At 45.3% G+C, this 18,225-nt stretch overlaps 2 protein-coding genes and 1 non-coding gene across 14 annotated transcripts in view; 1 reads left to right on the forward strand and 2 right to left on the reverse strand.

The window, feature by feature from the left end:
* Positions 1 to 1,470: 1,470 nt before the first annotated feature.
* Polr3c (RNA polymerase III subunit C) lies at positions 1,471 to 17,012 on the reverse strand. Of its 6 annotated transcripts, none has more exons than XM_034501388.2 (15): positions 16,803 to 17,012; positions 15,331 to 15,496; positions 13,303 to 13,558; positions 13,021 to 13,206; positions 11,656 to 11,741; positions 8,532 to 8,636; positions 8,306 to 8,398; positions 7,007 to 7,087; positions 6,775 to 6,826; positions 5,982 to 6,042; positions 5,479 to 5,629; positions 4,561 to 4,662; positions 4,378 to 4,427; positions 3,793 to 3,942; positions 1,471 to 1,999 (listed from the first exon to the last, which is right to left on the reverse strand). In XM_034501388.2, the coding sequence occupies exons 2-15, from the start codon at positions 15,475 to 15,477 to the stop codon at positions 1,918 to 1,920; spliced, it is 1,602 nt and encodes a 533-aa protein (XP_034357279.1). In that variant the 5' UTR covers positions 15,478 to 15,496; positions 16,803 to 17,012; the 3' UTR covers positions 1,471 to 1,917. The 6 variants fall into 6 exon arrangements, 5 of the variants coding, with proteins under 5 accessions (XP_034357279.1, XP_034357282.1, XP_034357281.1 ...); XM_034501391.2 differs by lacking the exon at positions 16,803 to 17,012 and adding an exon at positions 16,656 to 16,796; XM_034501390.2 differs by lacking the exon at positions 16,803 to 17,012 and adding an exon at positions 16,603 to 16,779.
* On the reverse strand, positions 13,935 to 14,070 carry LOC117707963 (small nucleolar RNA SNORA5). Its single transcript, XR_004606701.1, has one exon. It is a non-coding gene; the product is annotated as a small nucleolar RNA SNORA5 (small nucleolar RNA).
* A 78-nt stretch (positions 17,013 to 17,090) lies between the features above and the next one.
* The window catches only part of Rnf115 (ring finger protein 115), a 66,588-nt gene continuing 65,453 nt past the window's right edge, over positions 17,091 to 18,225 (forward strand). For 3 of the 7 annotated variants that reach the window (XM_076932971.1, XM_034501397.2, XM_076932974.1), the window contains exon 1: positions 17,139 to 17,365. Coding sequence is in view for 3 of the 7 variants with exons in the window: in XM_076932972.1 (XP_076789087.1) it covers positions 17,264 to 17,365 (102 nt within the window). In the remaining 4 variants the exon portion in view is untranslated. Of the gene's footprint in view, positions 17,366 to 18,225 lie in introns of all 7 variants that reach the window. The other 4 variants (XM_034501393.2, XM_034501394.2, XM_076932972.1 and 1 more) reach the window with 3 other exon arrangements.

Raw genomic sequence — 18,225 nt, forward strand, 5'->3', positions numbered from 1 at the left:
ACTTCCTCCAACAGCAGTCTGTTATTCTGTACACCATGTGTATTTGTTACACATGACAACTCAGTGAAATAGACATAAACGTTTGCAAATGTAATTGTTGCTTAGGAAAAAATTTGAGAGACTGTGATGGTTCACAGCTTCCCTTGTGCATTTGAACACTCGATTCCCGATTGATTGCACTATTTGGGAGGGTTAGGAAGTATGTGGCCTTGCTGGAGGATGTCACTAGGGTAGGCTTCTGGCTCCTGCCACCAGGCCTTCATTCCACAGTTTTGGACTCTGATCCTGTATAGACAGCGTTTGGGGCCGCTTGGCAGGAATTGGATAATGGGACAGAACTCAGAAGTAAGCTCAGACCAGAATCTGATTTTGGGCGAGAACAAAGAAGTAGGCTTCAGGCAAGAATCTGACTTGGGCTAGGACAGGGAAGGAGGCTCAGACATCTTGGTCATCCTGAGAAGCCCTTAGAAACAGTGATCCTGGGACTTTGTTTACTGCCTTGTTTGTTTCTTGACTATTTGTGTTGTCTTGCTTGTTCCTTAACTTAGAACTGGCCGTATTACTTGTATGTAATTAAAATGGTGTAAAAGCAGATTGGGGAAAAATAAACCCGCCTCAGCCTCAGAACTGGCTGGGGTGTGCTAGTGTTGTCTAATTGTCTTTTTCTCTTTAATCCTTGTTCCTGCCCTGGAAACCCTGTTGACTGAGCTGGCTTGGTCACTCTGGAACTGTAAGGCCAGATAAGGGTCTTCTCCAAGTTCCTTGGTCATTTTTATCATAATAGAAGAGTAACTAATTCAGGGGTGTTTCAACATGGGCTTGGCTGACTTAATTTGTGTTAAGACAAGTTCTTACTCTATTGCCCACACTAGCCTGAAACTCATCAAAAGGCCCACAATGACCTTGAGCTTGCAGTAATGCCCCTTCCTTATTGGTGGGATCACAGGTATGTGTCTTCATGCCCAGCTTTGGTGGACTTCTTTTGTATGCGTGGTGTATGTACAAGTTATATGGATGTGTACATGCGTGTCCAAATCAGAAGTTACTAGTTAGGTGTCTTCCTTGATTACTTCCTATCTTACTATTTTTACATTTACATGGCTTACCTATGTGTGCCATGGTGTCCAAACAGAGGTTAGGAGACAATCTGTTAGAGTTTTTTCTCTTTTATTATATGGGTTCTGGGGCTTGGTCATTAGCCTTGGTGACAAGCTCTGTTATCCACTGAGCCATCCGTTTTGCTGGCCCTTTGCCATATTTGTTGAGAAAGGGTCTCACTGAATCAGAAGCTCATTAATTTGTTTCAGAGATATGACCATTTCCCAGGGTTAGGGTTCCCAGCATCACATCCAGATTTTATGTGGGTACCGAGTATCTGAACTCAGGTTCTCATGCTTGAGCACTAAGTATTTTACCCAGTAACTCATCTTGCTGACCCCTAGCTGACTTCTTGATAAGAACAGATACATATAATTTATGATTGTTCTCATTTATTTAAAAGACTTATCATACTGTGAGGATTTGATGAGAGAATATATACTCTTTCAGGTATATCATGAGCAGCTGGGAAAGACAGGAACAGGGAGCCAGTGCTAGAATCTTCAGTGTAGCTGGTCATGGTGGCGCACGCCTTTAATCCCAGCACTTAGGAGGATCCTCTGAGTTTGAGGCCAGCCTGGTCTACAAAGTGAGTTCTAGGACAGCCAGGGCTACACAAAGAAAACCCCCATCTCCAAAAAACCATTAAAAAAAAAAAATCACTGTAAAGACTACATTTAAGGACCTTCTTCTTCTTTTCCATCTCCTGGATCCTTTGAGAAGGATGCTGGTTTCTGGCTGGAGATGTGGCTCAGTGGTACAACAGTTGACTAGCATGTGAAAGGCCTTGAGTTTGATCCCAGCATTGCTTCTTCTGGGTCACTGTCTCTTCATGGTGCTCTCGATGTATGATTCCAGTAAGAAGATGGTTTCATCTACCTGGATCTCGCTGGCATCCAACCTGAGGGAGAGTGAAAGCACTTGCCTGGGGTCAGTGTCATTAGGGCATTCAAGACTGGAGGCTGGGCTGAGTGTGACCACATAGACATGCCTGTTTATCCCTGAGCAGATGGAGGTCGAGTTACCCCCATCACATAATCCCATCACATCCCTCAAGTCAGGTGCATGGAGCTCCTGAGGCTACAAAGATAGTGTTAAAGTTTCACTTGCAACCATAAGAAAGAACAGCATGAGAAAGAACAGGAAAAGTAGAGGCAAAAGGCAGAGAGCTATACAACCATGAACAGTCAGAGAGCTGGTGTTAATTGGGAGAAGAAAGGGACTTCTATACTGATAAAATTCAGCGAGGAAACAGAACCACAGATAACACTGCACTTAATGTTGAAACACTCAGTTTCTCTCCTTAGAGCAGGAGCAAAGCCAAGATGTCCTTCAGTGCTTTCTAGCCAAGGTGCTAGACAAGGAAGGCAATTAGGCAAGAAAGAAATCCAGATTGCGAAGAAGTAGAACTATTCACAAGTGACAGAAAATCTCTAGGAACCCATAAAAATATTCACCAGAACTAATAAATTTACATAATCCCCATTGATGAGTAAAGGAAATAAAAGGGGAAGCCCACTGCTATGAAACTGAAAGGCCCCATGGCACAGTGATGAATTTGGATTTCATATTGTAAAAAAAACAAAAACAAAAACAAAACCCCAATAAATTGTCTCAGCCAGCTGTGGTGATAACATCTGTGATCCCAGCACTTTGGGGGTGGAGGCGGTTGGAACAATAGAATCATTTCAAGGCCAGTGTGGACTATGAGACCTTTAGTCAAAAACATAACCCTTTCCCAAACCCAAGGATGAACACACACACACACACACACACACACACACACACACACACACACACAAGGAAGCCAACAAGATACTTTAGCTAGCTGGGCAGTGGTGGTGCACGCCTTTAATCCCAGCACTTGGGAGGCAGAGGCAGGCGGATTTCTGAGTTCAAGGCCAGCCTGGTCTACAGAGTGAGTTCCAGGACAGCCAGGACTACACAGAGAAACCCTGTCTTGAAAAACAAAACAAAACAAAACAAAACAAAACAAAACAAAACAAAACAAAAAACAAAACAAAACAAAACAAAAGGACACTTTAGCTAGGAGAGTGATGCTTGCCATTCATCACTTTAAAGAGAATAAACAACTTGGGGGTTGGGGAGATGGGCCCGTGGGTAAATGCCTGCCATCCAAGTGTGAGGACCTGAGGTTGGAGTCCCAGAATAACCTCCACATGCATGCATGGCATGTGTGTGCTTACACACATACACACCCCTACCTTGAGTGCCTTGTGACACATGGTTTGTAGGATGAGGTAATTGCAAAGTTCAAAGCAAGAGGTAATGAAAGTTTGTGTAAGGACCAAGATGGAATGCCACACTTGAGCCTGAAGTAAAAGTGTGAATGAGATTATAGACAAGCATGATGGCCTCAGAACTGCTGACCTAGAAAAATAGGCAGGTTCCATACTCTTGAGACAGGGTCTCCCTGGCTGTCCCGAAACTCACTATGTAGACCAGGCTGGCCCCAAACTCAAGAGATCTAAGTCACCTGAGTGCTTAAAAAGTCACCTGAGTGGGATTAAAAGCATGGGCCATCACTCCTGGTAGGTTCAATTCTTTTAGTTAGGCTAGGGAAGACGATGCTGTACTCAGGTTTGCTCACATTAAGGTGGAGGAGGTTAGGCTAGGAAGCTGTATTTGTTTGAAAGGCAATGCCAAGTGCAGGTCTGGACTTCCGAAGCTTACTTGTTAACGTTTCGTTTTAGTGTCTCCAGCTGCTGTCGCTCGGGGGCTGTGATCATCTCCTCTATCTCCTGCAGCTGCACCTCCTCTGCACCCGTGGCCTGCATCGACGCCATGATGGCTTCCACTCGCTGAGACTTTTCCAGAAGCCGCCTATCAGACAGACACAGCTCTGAGGGATGCTCCTTGCCCTTTCTATCCTTCATCTAAAGACTTTTTCCATAAACTTAATTACAAATAGAACTTTGTTCCTGAAACATTTATTGCCTCTCAGTAGCACTTAAACTCTGGGTTCAAGCACATGCCTCATAAATCTACAAGTTAATTTAATTGGGGGTATAGTCAGCAAGGGTAAACTAAGGCATGGTTATGCCAAAGCTATGACTCACTGCAACTAGACCGGGTATTGCCATTTTTATAGCAAGTTTTCTCTCAGGCTTTGGACCTTGGAAATATTAACAAAATGTTAACGTGGGCACTGGGGCCCACAGGTACTAGGTCAAGAAGTAGATGTATTCTTTTAGTTATTGGATTAGCATAAAAACCCAAAACCAAAACGGAACATGACTCACAGGAGGCTGCACTCACTTGTTCTCCTTTGTTTCAAACTGCCGCCTTTCTATCAAGTTGGCTATGCTCTGAGGAAAGAGAAGACAGACCAGAGATGCACGCTGTTCTGTTTGTTCTGTTTATGCGACTTGGGTAGAGTGGGCTAAGGAGGTAGAAGGGTGAGTTCTGCGTGAAGGAACAGGGAGGAGGCCCACATGTTACCTTATAGCACCTGTGCAACAGCATCCTGGCAGCTGACAGCACATTCACGGTGTACAAATAGAAGGTCCTGGATGGGGCGTGGTCTGGTGTTTTAGGAATTTCCTGTTTGTCCACCGAAATAAAAAGAGAAATTGTACTGTTATTTGGAATGGGCAAAATAAACACCCATCCACCTGGTACTGTCAGCCTGATACTTCTTCCCTTCCTAGCCAATCAGGGGCTATGTTTATGACATAATCAGCCACAGAAGCAGGCTGCCCAGTTTCCATCCAATTGTTTATCTGTCAGCATCCTTGGTGAAAGAAAGGAAAGGCAACTAATATTTACAGAGCAGATTCTACACATGCTAGGTGTGGGTGGATTGTATTTGATTTTCAAAGTAGACTTTATTAACTGAGACAGTGTGATACTCGGATTTTCAATCCTCCAGCCTTACTCTCCTAGTACTGAATCATAGGTGTGCATTACCATGGTTGGTCCGAACCACACTGTTTTTATATCAGCAGCCACCACCATTTTACAGACATGATTGATGATGGTAGTTGACTTGTGTGGTGGATTGACTCCAAAGTCCATTCAGCCTACTTCCTCCAAGGGTCCTCAGTATAGATCTACAGGATCCAAGCTATGCTGATGAGTGTACCCTACGGAAGACTTAAGGCCTAGCAAGGTCAGGAATAATGGGTTGGGGGCTAGAAAGGGCAGGAAAGTTAGAACTGTGAGCTGATTTCTTGGTGTGCTCTGTCTCTCTGAGAGGTCAGTTGAAGTCTATATGATCGATCCTTCAAGGATTTGCTAAGTCTGTGTTAATCTTTGTTCTGTTTTGGAGGTGGTTGTAAGTGTCTGTCTGGGGCCCCAGGCTGACTTCCTCAGGGTGTGTCCTTCCGAGGTCTGCCTTGCCAGTGAGGTCGTGGTCACCTGCAGCAATATGAAGTTTTCCGAGAGCATCTTGTACAGCATGTCCTTTGCCTCCTTTGCAGGGATCATCGCGAAGTCCTCCACCTGCTTCTGCTCCAGGTACTTCTTCTGCAATACCAGACGGAATATCCTGGCACAGCGAGACCCGAATCTGGGAAGGGACAAAGAAGCACTTGGAATGCTTTAGCTCCTAGTCTCAGAGTGTGGAGGAACTAGTCCACATGTGGAGGCAGGACCTGAGAGGAAAACAGCATCCGTTCTTCCATAGCTCTGGAGGCTGGTGATAGCATGGTTCCTCTTGTTACCGGATGCCTACTCCTTAGGGTGCCAGTGCTTGTGTTACAGAGCTGTAGGGTGGCTGGTTAATTTGCCTAACTAGGAATTCACTTTATGAGAAGATGAGACCAAGTGTGGCAGGGTATGCCATAAAAACCAAATTACTTGTTCGGTGGGGTGTGGATAGGAAGTGTCTGAGCCCAACCCCCAACCAGTGAGCCTCTTACCTCTCCTGGATGACAGACTCCAGAGTTGCAGTGGCTAGGGACGCTAATGCCTTATGGAGGTCTTTAGGCAGAGGATTAAGGACGTTTAGTAATGTTTTAACCTCGTCTATGTAATGTTTTAACTATTACCTTAGTTTCATGACTAAATTCCTAATTTAAAACTAAAAATTAACTGCTATTTTCCTTCTCACATTTCATGTATGATATATAAGTATATTAACATTTGTAAGGGTTTGCTTAAGTAAACTTTTTTTAATCTTTTCTTTTTTGCGACAGGGTCTCGCTATGACTTTGAACATTCAACTTTTCTGCCACAGCCCCTAAACTGCTCTGATTATAAGCATTTACCATCACACTGGCCTCTCCCCAGCTACTTCCCTTTCTTATCTTCCTGCCTTGTCCCCACCCTCTTCCTCTCTGTCACAATGCTGGTGACCCGGCCCAGAACCTGGAACAGTGAATGACAGGCGAAGTCTTTTTTCTTTTTTTTTTTTCATTAATGTAACTCACTGAAAATTCACAGAAAACGTAATAGAAAATTCATTTTTAAAAATTGTTTAGTATGTTAAGCATTTACAGTCTTTTCTTGTAGTGGCACATGTCTCCAACCAGCACTTGGGAGGCAAAGGGAAGAGGATAGGGCTTTACTGCCAACTTCTAGGCTACACAGTGAGTTCAAGGCTAGGCTGGGCTGCAAAGACTGTCTCAACAAAAAAAACCAAAATCTTTCCTAGGCCCCCTGCTCCTGCCCTAACTCAGGGGTCCCGACAGAGCAGGCAACTGGGAAGGATACTGATGACATACATTCCTCCGCCACTGTCGCCAGACTTTCCAATAAATTCTAGCTGTTAAAAAGAGAGTGAATGGTGTTAATTGCATACTTCTCTTTCCCACGGAGCAAATCTGGCCGAGTCTGAAGCAGGTAGCTTTCTTGCTGGGTGATGGGACATTGTCTGGGATGACTAAGTAGACAAGAAGGCTATAGGAGATAAACTGTGATCAGGCTAAGGGGGCAAGAGACTTACTGGGTCATCTGCCAGCAGTGTGAGGTACTGATCGAGAACCTGCTTAGAGATGTTATATCCGACGGGCAGGGATCTGAAGATCTGTGGGACAGAAGGAGATGCTGGGAATGGGGCCAGGTACGAGGAATTGCTAAATGTGACTGAAACAAGATGTCCTAAGTTTAGATTTCAAAACTGTAAAAGCATTTAAGAAAGCTGGAGAGATAGCTCAGTGGTTAAGAGCACTGACTGCTTTTCTAGAGGTCCTGAGGTCAGTTCCCAGCAACTACATGGTGGCTCCCAACCATCTGGCATTGGGATCCAATGCCCTCTTTTGGTATGTCAAAGAGAGAGCAACAGTGTACTCATATACATAAAATAAATAAACAAACAAATCTTTGCTGGGCAGTGGTGGCTCGAGTCTTTAATCCCAGCACTTGGGAGGCAGAGGCAGGCGAATTTCTGAGTTTGAGGCCAGCCTGGTCTACAGAGTGAGTTCCAGGACAGCCAGGGCTACACAGAGAAACCCTGTCTCAAAAAACAAAAACAAAAACAAAAACGAAACTAAAAACCAACAACAAAAAAAGAAAGCTGAAGAGATGGCTCAAAGGTTAAGAGTACTGAACTGCTCTTCCAGAGGTCCTGAGTTCAATTCCCAACAACCACATGGTGGGTCACAACCATATGTAATGAGATCTGATGACTTCTGGTGTGTCTGAAGACAGCTACAGTGTACTCACATACATTAAATAAATAAATCTTAAAAAAATATTTATAGTATCATTGTTTATAAGAGTAAAACAAAGGCCAAGAGGGCTGCACACCTTTAATTCCAGAACTTGGGAGGCAGAGGCAGGTAGATCTCTGTGTTTGGGGCCTGGTCTACATAGCGAGTTCTAAACAGCCAGAGCTCTTAACAGCTGAGCCATCTCTCTAGTCTCCATGGCTTAACATTTTAAAAAGCTGGATTCTAAAGTGGCCAAACATTTCAGTGCTTAACATTTCCAAAAAATCCCTGCCCCACTTGAAGCAACAAAAACCTCCTTTCCCCACCAAGGCACAGGCATCAACATAACCCTACAAGTTATGTCTAATAACTAATATAATAACTACATTTATTGGAAAGCTAGCACAAAAATATGATGCTAAACAAGGCCTGGTGGTGCAGCCCTCTAAGTTCAGCCCTTGGGAGGCAGAGGTGAGTGGGGCTCTGTGATTTCAAGGAGAGCTGGGCAACAGAGAGAGTTCCAGGACAGCCAATGGCTGCACAGAAAGACCAAAACAAAACAACTCCCCACCCCCCAGAAACCTGAAGCATACCTCACTGGAGGACAGTGGCCGAGTAAATGGGGCACTCGAGGGCGTGGTAACCTCACTCATCCGCAGCATTGTCCGCACAATCTCACTGCTTGTCTGAAAAGTACAGACAACTCAGAATACACTGCTGCTGCCTCTGGCCCTGTGCCAGTGGCTACCACATCTGATAACCATCTGAATGACCGACCTTATTCCTTGCTCAACACTGGCTGACACTCGTGGATATTACCTGGTCCATTCGGTTTGCCACTGCGCTCACAATTGCTTGGTCACGGAAGTGCTGGTGGAACCTGTCGAGGTTGACTTGCCAATAAATCCCATCATCTGGTGTGGGCTGGGGAGAGGAGGACATCGAGGCAGTGAGCTGCAGCACCAGCCATCCCCAGGGCATTTACATGGTAAAGCTCCACTTGTTTTGTCACACTGTAGCAATTAAATGGGTCAGAGAAAAGGCATTCCAGAGTGTGGAGTAGTGTGTTCCACGAAGTCACCCTCTCCATTACTCTCCAATCTCTCATTTGACACCTCCTTTCCTCTAATAGAGGCCAGAACTTATTCAACTTTGAGCAAGCACCTTCACCATCCCCCACTTTCCTTCTTCTCTCTCCTCCAGGGGAACATTTGTCTTTTTACCTAAGGGCAAGGGCCATGCTGCTGTTTTAGATCATGTCCTCCGCCTGGGTCTCAGGATCCAGACTGTTTGCTTTCTGTCCTCTGAAGCTACAACCGCTCCTGCACTGCTCTCTGCTCATCAGCTTTTACCCTGCTCAGGTCAAGGCTTCTCCTTCCACCCCATGCTTCCTGGCTTCCCTTCCCTCCTCTGTGGTCCTGCTGCAGCCGGCTTCCTGGCTATACCCCTTCTGGCTTTGCTCAGGCACCTCTGTATGAAATTTCAGTTGTTACTGTATTCCTCTTCCATCACTGTTCTCAAGGGCCTCCTTGTGGCTGAGCTCGGAGGATACTTCCCAGTCCTGATCTTATTTGACTGTTTTGAAGTATGTGACATAATAGGACATTTTCTCAATTTACCTCCTAAGTACATGGATTAGAGCTTTGTGACACACCATGACCAGCTAAATGTCTACTTTGTTGTTGTTGTTGTGAGAGACTCTCTCTACATAGCCTTGGCTGTCCTGGAATGTACTATGTAGCCCAGGGTAGCCTCAAATTCAGAGATCACCTGCCTCTGCCTCCCGAGTGCTGAGATTAAAGGTGCACACCACCATACCCAACCAAAATGATTTACTTTTTATTTTACGCATGTGTGATTGTATACACGCATGTATCTGCACCAGGGACATGCTTGGTGCCTGTAGGTCCAGAAGAGGATATAAGATCCCCTAGGACTGGAGTTAGGATGTTTAAACTGAACTTGGGTCCTCTGCAAGAGCAAGTACTCTTAACTGCTCAATCATCTTTCCAGCCCTGCAAGATTTTTCTTTAATTCATATTACGTATGCATGTCCGCCACATGTGTGCAGAGGCCCCAAGATGGCCAGAAGGTGTTGATTCTCTTGGAGCTAGAATTACAGACACAAGTGCTAAGAACCAAGCTTTGGTCCTCTGGAAGAAGAGGAGGTGCTCCTAACAGCTAAGCCACCTCTCGAGACCCTAAACATCTACTTTTCTTTATTTTTTCGAGATAGGATCTTTCCCTGGGCTTGAATTCACCAAGTAGACCAGGATGGCTGGTGAGTCCCAGGGATCTTCCTGTGAATTTCTGCTGGGACTGAAGATTAAACACACCTGATAGATCATGACTGTAGACTGGCTGGCTGGCTTGCTTTCTTTCTTTCTTTCTTTCTTTTTTTTTTTTTTTTTTAAGATAAGATCTCATGAAGCTCAGCTAGCATCAAACTTACTGCATAACCAAGGGTGACCATGAACCTTGGATCTTCCAGCCTCTACCCTCCAAGTGCTGGGATTATGGCATTTACCACTACATCTAGCTAAGAAGTAATTCTGGCCACTAAATGAGTGAGAGTGCAAGAAGGGAGCCCACTGAGAAGAGTTTTGACGTGCTGCCAAAGATCGTTTTAGAGGTTGGAGAGATGGCTCAGTAGTTAAAGTCATTTGTTGTGCAACCATAAGGACCCGAGTTTGGCTCCAAGCATCCACATAACAAGTCAGACATGATCTCATACCTGCCTGGAATTTCAGCACTGTGAGGGAGGAGGATTGTTAGGAGTTGATAGGTTAGCTAAAAATAAAACAAAAACAAACAAACAAACAAACAAAAAACCCATTTGTTTGTTGTTTTTTTGGGGAACAGAGTTTCATGTCACCCAGGCTGGCTTTAGACTTACTTTGTAGTCAAGGACAACTTCTGATTCTCTTGATTCTATCTTCTGAGTCCCAGAATTAAAGCTATGTAGTACCATTTCTGGTTTGCTTTGTTTGAGACAGGGTCTTACTATGTAGCCCTGGCTATCCTGGAACTTACTCTGTAGGCCAGGCTAACCTCCAACTCACAAAAATCTGCTAGTTTCTGCCTTCCAAGTGTTGCGGTTAAAGGCATAGGTCATCACACTGGGCACCATTTCTGCTTTTATTTGGTCCTGGGGAATGAAACCCAGGGATTCCTGCATGCTGCAAGCAATTTACCAACTGGGGTACATCCCCAGCTAAAGCCTCTCCCCAAAGCCCCCAACCCCCTTTTTTGTTTTGTTTTGTTTTTGTCTTTTTTGGAGACAAGGTTTCACTATGTAGTCTTGGCTGGCCTAGAATTCACTATGTTAGTGGTTCTCAACCTTCCTAACACTGTGATCTTTAATACAGTTCCTTGTGTTGTGGTGACCCTCAACCATAAATTTATTTTTGTTGCAACTTCATAACTGTAATGAATCATAATGTAAGTTTTTGTGTTTTCTAATGGTCTTAGGTGATCCCTGTGGGCTGTTCAACCCTAAAGGGGTTGTGGCCCGAGAGTTGAGAATCACTGTACTATGTAGACCAGGCTGGCTTTGAACTCATAGAGATCCTCCTGCCTCTGCATCCCAAGTGCTGGAGTTAAAGGGATGTACCACCACACCAGCCCTGCTTTCTCTTTTGAATAATTTGGTATAATTACTTAGTGAAATAAGCTAAGGCTCAGAAGGGAAATGCAGCATTCCTTCCATGAAAGTCCCAGGACTCCCAGGAGTTCTCAGTGTTCCTCACTATAAAGGGGGCAGGAGAAGTGGGCAGAGACAGCAGGAATACTCTGTCCTCATTGGTCTGCTCCTGACCAATGGACTGAAGTTCATAGTCCTACTGCTACTTAGCCAGGAACATTTAGGTTAGGCTGGAGCTTGTTATCTGACTATTTCTGGCCTGCTCTAGGGTGAGAGCTGCTAATTGGGAAGCCACATCACCTCCTTGTTATCTGTGTGTCTTGGTTTCTTGGCCTTGGGCTCTCCAGCAGCATCTTCGTCAGACGATCTCCTCCTCTTACCTTTTCCTGCCAAATAAAATTACTGAACAGTTAGACTGTATATATCACATGATGGCAGGAAGCAAAGCTGGTGCCTCTTCATCTCAAAGAGATCTGTAGCTACCTGTTTTAGGAGCTGTTTAGGAGGCTGAGGAGCTATAAGAAACTCAAGTCAACGGGGGTACCACCTTCTTTGCCCTCAGACTGCTTCTCCTCCTACCCTGCCTCTCAGTGACTGCAGCACCATGCATGCAGTGGTACCACTTTGCTCCCATGCTCTCATGTGTGCAGATTAGCACACAGATGTCATTCTTTTTCTTTTTTTCCCGAGACAGGATTTCTCTGTGTAGCCCTGGCTGTCCTGGAACTCACTCTGTAGACCAGGCTGGCCTCGAACTCAGAAATCCGCCTGCCTCTGCCTCCCAAGTGCTGGGATTAAGGGCGTGCGACACCACCTCCTGGCCCCACAGATGTCATTCTTGATGCCTGTATTCTTACTGCTTCTGGATCTACTTTTTCAATAGTCTGTCTCTATTTGCCTTTGTCCTCACCTTTCAGTCTATTAGACAATTTACAACGTAAATCAGACCACGTGGCTTTCCTGCTTAACATCTGAGTCGTGTTCCTTTGTTCTCAGGTTAGAGAGCAGATGCCCTGCAATGCCTTGTTTACCTGGTCCTCCCCTCTCCAGCCTTCTTCCAGGCTGTTTGGAACTTTGCTCACCTTTCACTTTCTCTGACCTTTCACTTTCTCTAATGCTCTATTTCCTTTTCTTACTACAACTAGTCTTAAAAAAAATACCCACCTTCTGTCACTTCACTAGGTAGGTCCTACTTCTGCTTCAAGACCCAGATCAAATTCTACTTTCTCAGAAAAACATAAACCTTCACCCCGCGCACAAATCCAGTTTCTCATTACATAGTTTTTATAAGTGTATAACATATCTTTTAAAAAATTTTTTATGTACATTGGTATTTTGCCTGCATGTGTGACAGAGTCAGATCTCTTGGAACAGGAGTTACAGACAGTTGTGAGCTGCCATGTGGGTGCTGGGAATTGAACCTGGGTTCTGTGGAAGAGCAGCCAGTGCTCTTAACCACTGAGCCATCTGTCCAGCCCCTGTGTAACTTATTTATGTGGCTGATTGACATCCTCTGGGCAGATCACAGCTTTTGCATTATTACATAGTACTGTGACTGGCACATAGCAAGGAACTGGCAAACAACCAAGATGTTCATTCACATAACAATCAGTGAAGAAGAATCCCCAATTAAGGCAAATCAGTTCCAGGATGTAAATTCCTTACCTATTAAGCTCAGTTTGGGAACTAGATACCTGTCCTTTTCATTAATGACAAGGGTTGGGGCAGGTGGTGGCGGCCCAGGGTCAGAACTGTCTGTGTCAGGAACCAGGGGACAGCGCTGTACAAAGTGAGTATCTGCCAGTCGCACAAATGCATTTGACACCTCAGCATAGTCCATGGTCTTGCCATCTGTAGAACAGGAGGAAAGAGGGAGGCGAGAGGGCCTAAGATGATAGAGCAGCAACCGACCTATGGCTTTGCTAAGAGCTTAGATTCAGTACTGACCCTCCATGGTCTCCGTGAGTCGGTCTGCTACTTTCTTCACAACAGCTGACATTGTCATTTTGCCATTCAGCAGGAGCTCCTCAACAATCAGCTCTCCGGTGTCACCGTACAGCGTTTTGGTCGTATAGATGTACCGGGGATACCTAAGCATCCGCAGTACCCGGCTGCACTGGGCTTCATACTCCACCACACCGCGTTTATGCACATGATAGATGACCAGGTTATGGTGAATGAGGACACAAAGGGCTTTTTTCACCTAGATAGGACCCAAACAAAATGAAAGACAGGAAAGACCTGACACTATATAGCTTACTACTGTTGGCAACACAGCATACTTCCCAGTATCAGATCACCAGCAAAGAGTCTAGTGAATCTCTTTTTAAATTTTGTTTGTTTGTTTGTTTGTTTGTTTTTCAAGACAGGGTTTCTCTGTGTAGCCCGGGCTGTCCTGGAACTCACTCTGTAGACCAGGCTGGCCTCGAACTCAGAAATGCCTCTGCCTCCCAAGTGCAGGGATTAAAGGCGTGTGCCACCATTGACTGGCTTTAATTTTTTTCTTAAAGCAACTGGGCCTGAGTTGAAACAACAGGACCTGCCTTTTGTCTGTCCCGAAAATCCCTATATTTAAAGTATAATGTTTGCAGCCAAACTTATCCCCAGATTCCAGGATAGGAGACCTGGGGCCCATGAGCAGCAGAACTTGTTGTGGCAGCCATCTAGGCCAGTTCCCACCATGACAGGGCAGGAACTGAATTTGACATGACTGCACATAGAATCTTACTTCCTCTGCCGGTTAGTGTAGCTAATGTCAGTGCAGGAAAGAGAACTCCTTGCTATGATCTTCATATTATGCCCAGTCTTTATCTTCTAGTTTTCTGTTTTGAATCAGGGTCTCATGGAGCCCAGGACAACCTTATATTTGTTATGTAGCTGAGGGTGACCTTGAACTTCTGAGCCCCTCCTTTCAAGTGCCGGGATCATGAACATAAATTATCACACCAGTTTTATGTAGTGCTGGAGATCAAACCAGGACATCCTACATGCTATGCAGTGTAGCTGGTCTTCGCTACTTTGTGGGTTCTTCTTTCTCCCACCCTTGATTCTCCCTTCCCACCATCCCACCCTGGTTTCACCCCCTAACACTACATAAGAGAGAAACAAGGAGGAATAAGGAAAATCCCTGAATTTAACTTCTTTCATTTCTTCTTTGATCACACTACTAGTAAATTATAACTTTCCCAAATGACCAACAACCACCGACCCCACACATCAGGGCTAGCATTTATATATCCTCTGAAAAGTTCCCAGAATCCCAGACATTGCACAGTCACAGAAACTATTTATAGCTGGTAAAACCATGCCTCTGCTAGAACATGAGGCAAATCAGCTGCTGTGGACAGTCCGAAGCAGCCCCATATCCAAACACCTGGGATCGGATCGAAACAAAAAACATATTCTTGTAATATTTCTGTAGTTTTTTTTTTTTTTTTTTTCCGGTTTTTTGAGACAGGGTTTCTCTGTGTAGCCCTGGCTGTCCTGGAACTCACTCTGTAGACCAGGCTGGCCTCGAACTCAGAAATTCGCCTGCCTCTGCCTCCCAAGTGCTGGGATTAAGGGCGTGCGCCACCACCGCCTGGCTTATTTCTGTGTTTTTTAAAGAAACCAAAATCTCCAAATTGTCACTACAATGTAGTCACTCTACCAACTGAGCTATATTCTTGGCCAGGATGGCAATAAAAGTCTTTCACATCACAGTTTACTTTTGTTTATCATTTCTATTCCTTAAAGGCAGTACTCAGTAGACTCCCTGTGAATAAATGAGTGTGGCACAGGAACAGCAGAGATGAGCAGCAGTACACTGGGGCCTAAGTACAAAACCCCACCCCCACCCCACCCACCATGGTCCTGACCATAGGGCAGACTTTCTCTGCTTATGCTTTCTAGGGGAAGGAGTACCACTGTTCAAAGGTGCTTGAAGGAAATGAATTGAAGAAGCTGAAAAGAGCAGACTCGCTTATCTAAACATACCTGGTCCAGCGATGCTTTTGTGTCATGGGCAGTTACTCTAAGTGGCTGGCTCCCAGTTCTGATTAGGTGGACTCCAATTTTTTCTACAATCTCACCAAAATGCTCTTGCAGCAACAAAGAGCACAGCTTAATTTCTGCTTGAGTCATTGCACTCGGAGCCTCAGAACTAGGAAAGAACAACAATATAAATTCACATAGTTTTTTTTTTTTCTAGAGAGCAACTTGACAATATACATCAAAACCTTTACATTAAGGCATATAGTTGCCTTAATACTTATAAGTTGGGATCCTTTGTTCCAAGGATGTAGTAAAAAACATGCCATGAGTTCTCTTCACAATACTGGGATTGACATACTACAACAATCTAGCATCTATCAGTAAATTATAGTATAACCTTAAGTGAGTACACTATGCCAACATTTAAAATGACTTTGTACAATATAACTAGCACAAAATATTCCTAATATGTTGTCATTTAGTAATTGCTATGGTCAGATATGATGGTGTACACTGACTGTAATTCTAGCATGCAGGAGGCCAAACCAAAGAATCAATAGTTCCAGGACAATCTGGGGCAAAAAGTGAGTTCAAAGCCAGCCTATACTATACAAGACGACTCTGGTGGGTGATACACCCACCCACCAAAACAAAGGACTGGAAAACTAGACATCAAATTTGATTTCTAAAGCCAGGTATGCATGCCTATAGTTCCAGTACTTAGGAGGTGTAAGTAGGAGGGTCAGGAGTTCAAGGTTACATATAGAGCTCAAAACCGGCCTGGCTACATGAGACCCTGTCTCAAAAAAAAAAAAAAAAAAAAAAAAAAAAAAAAAAAAAAAAAAAAAAAAAAAAAAATCAATCCCAGCACTAGAGCTAGAAGACTGCTATAAACTCAAGGCCAGCCTGGGCTACATATTAAATACCAAGCAAATCTGGTCCAGAGTGAGACCTCTAAAAGCAAAGGGGGAGGGGAAGTATGAATAACTTTGCAATCTGTCATAGATACAAAAACTAAGGCTCATGACTCCGTGGGGGTACAAAGTATCATTCCTAAGTCAGAAACCAGGATTTAGAAAGAGAAAGTGAAAAAGAGCTTCTTAACAGGGTATTTCAATTAGGAAATGAAGTTATGTTCCATTGAGAACCATATTAAATTTTTACATCATGACAAATGGGTCACAAGCAGAAATGGATGTAGTTGATTTATAAATTACCTCCCTATCACGAGCTGCTACCTGCCATTATTCATCTCTTTCTCCAACTTTTTCTAACCTAAATTTTCGTCTCTCTTGCCATAGAGTCGCAGAGAAGATATTTCACTTAACCACACGTCTTTGGAGAAACATCCTCAGACCAGTTGCCATCCTTGAAAGCATGTCCTGGCTTCTCTGCCTTCATGCAAGTTTCTGTTCCGGACTTTGTTTCTTGGCCCTGAGTCAGGGCCCCCTCATCTCGGCAGCGTTTTCACTAACCTCAGGGTCAGTGTTAATTTAGAAGCTCCAAATGTTATCTTCCGGAGGCCAGCGGCCTAAGTTCAGGAGCAGCCCACCGCCCCTTCTTGGAAGTAGAGCACCATCTAGGCGGACGCGGAAGGGTCAGGGCACGGACCGCTCTAGCCCACAGTGTCTGTGGTTTCCGGAGACGCTCTTTCTTTCCTCTCGTTGGAAGGCTGGAGGACCGGCCAGGGCTGTCTAAGGTGCTGGCGGGCGGGCTCTCTCCTCTGCCTTTGGTGCGGGGAGGCGGGCCTCGGGTCGTGCGGCCGCTGGCAGGCGGGCTTCTCGGGGCCGGGCTGACTCACGTGACCCTTGCGGGCCTTGGAGCGGCGGGCCGCCCAGAGGAGGCGGTGACGGCGGTGGCGACCGCAGCCCGAGAGGTAGCGGCCTGGGGAGGGATCGCCGGCCGCCCTTTCGGACATTCTCGGCGGAGGCGAAACATGGCGGAGGCTTCGGCGGCCGGGGCGGACGCTGGTTCCGCTGTCTCCGCGCACCGTTTCTTCTGCCACTTTTGTAAGGGCGAGGTCAATCCCAAACTACCGGTAAGATCCCTGTGTGTCCCGCTCTCGGGCGCCGCGTAGGTCCTTGGCCCCTAGGGCTGGAAACTGGGTCTTAAGCTGCCCGTACACCCGCGATTCCCTTGACACCAGCGTCCTCGGTATCTGCTGCCCGCTGTCTCCGGGCCCTGGCCACAAACCCTAGGCATCAGGGCCAGGGTCCTGCCTAACCCTCATTTCGCTTCCGCTCTTTAATACCACCCACATCTTTTTGTCTTCCTCGGTGAATTCTCAGCAAAATCTGTGCCCAATTTGCTCGCAGCCCTCTTCCCTGTCTTCTTTTCGCGATGACCTATCCCCTATATTCTTTCCGTTTTTGCGTTTCACCTACTCTTAATTTTTCCTCCCACTTCTCAACCAGACCCTCCCCCCTTCTGCATCTTCAATGAGACGAGACAAAATAGCAAATTGCTGAGGACTCCTTTGTAGGTTTTGTTGAAGTACACAAAGAAGAGGTTTGGAAGGTAACAGGGAAGAGGGAGATTGTGTTTTTCAGTGGTTTTTGGGTTCTTGTGAAAGTGAAAACAGCAGTGTACCGATGACTTGCAGACCGCGCTCCCTGTTGCTATCGAAGGGAATGGCTTTGGGAAGAAGGTAGGAAGGACTGTTTCAACTTAGTTTATTTTGGATATCTCGTTGCCAGTGTCTTTAGCCCCACTTTCCTAGCCCACCCCCTCCATTTTTTTTTTTCTGTTCAGGAAAACAAAAAAAGGACAGAATGTTGGAACTGCTTTCTCTGATATAAAATTGGTTCTGCCAGGCTGTCAGCCAATAGAGAGGTAGGGCTATGCTTTGAGAAGAAAAAGCTGCAGCATGCTGGCCAGTGCCAACGCCCCCAATAAGTC

Source organism: Arvicanthis niloticus, chromosome 4, assembly GCF_011762505.2.
Source record: "Arvicanthis niloticus isolate mArvNil1 chromosome 4, mArvNil1.pat.X, whole genome shotgun sequence".
Classification (NCBI taxonomy): Eukaryota; Metazoa; Chordata; class Mammalia; order Rodentia; family Muridae; genus Arvicanthis; species Arvicanthis niloticus.

Coding starts and splice junctions, on each gene's coding strand:
- Polr3c (XM_034501388.2), bottom strand. CDS start 15,477: ATGACTCAAGCAGAAATTAAGCTGTGCTCTTTGTTGCTGCAAGAGCAT. Junction 6,827..7,006: donor CACTGCTGGCAGATGACCCA/GTAAGTCTCTTG, acceptor TCTTTTTAACAG/CTAGAATTTATTGGAAAGTC. Junction 6,043..6,774: donor CGGAGGAATGTATGTCATCA/GTATCCTTCCCA, acceptor CTCTGCCTAAAG/ACCTCCATAAGGCATTAGCG.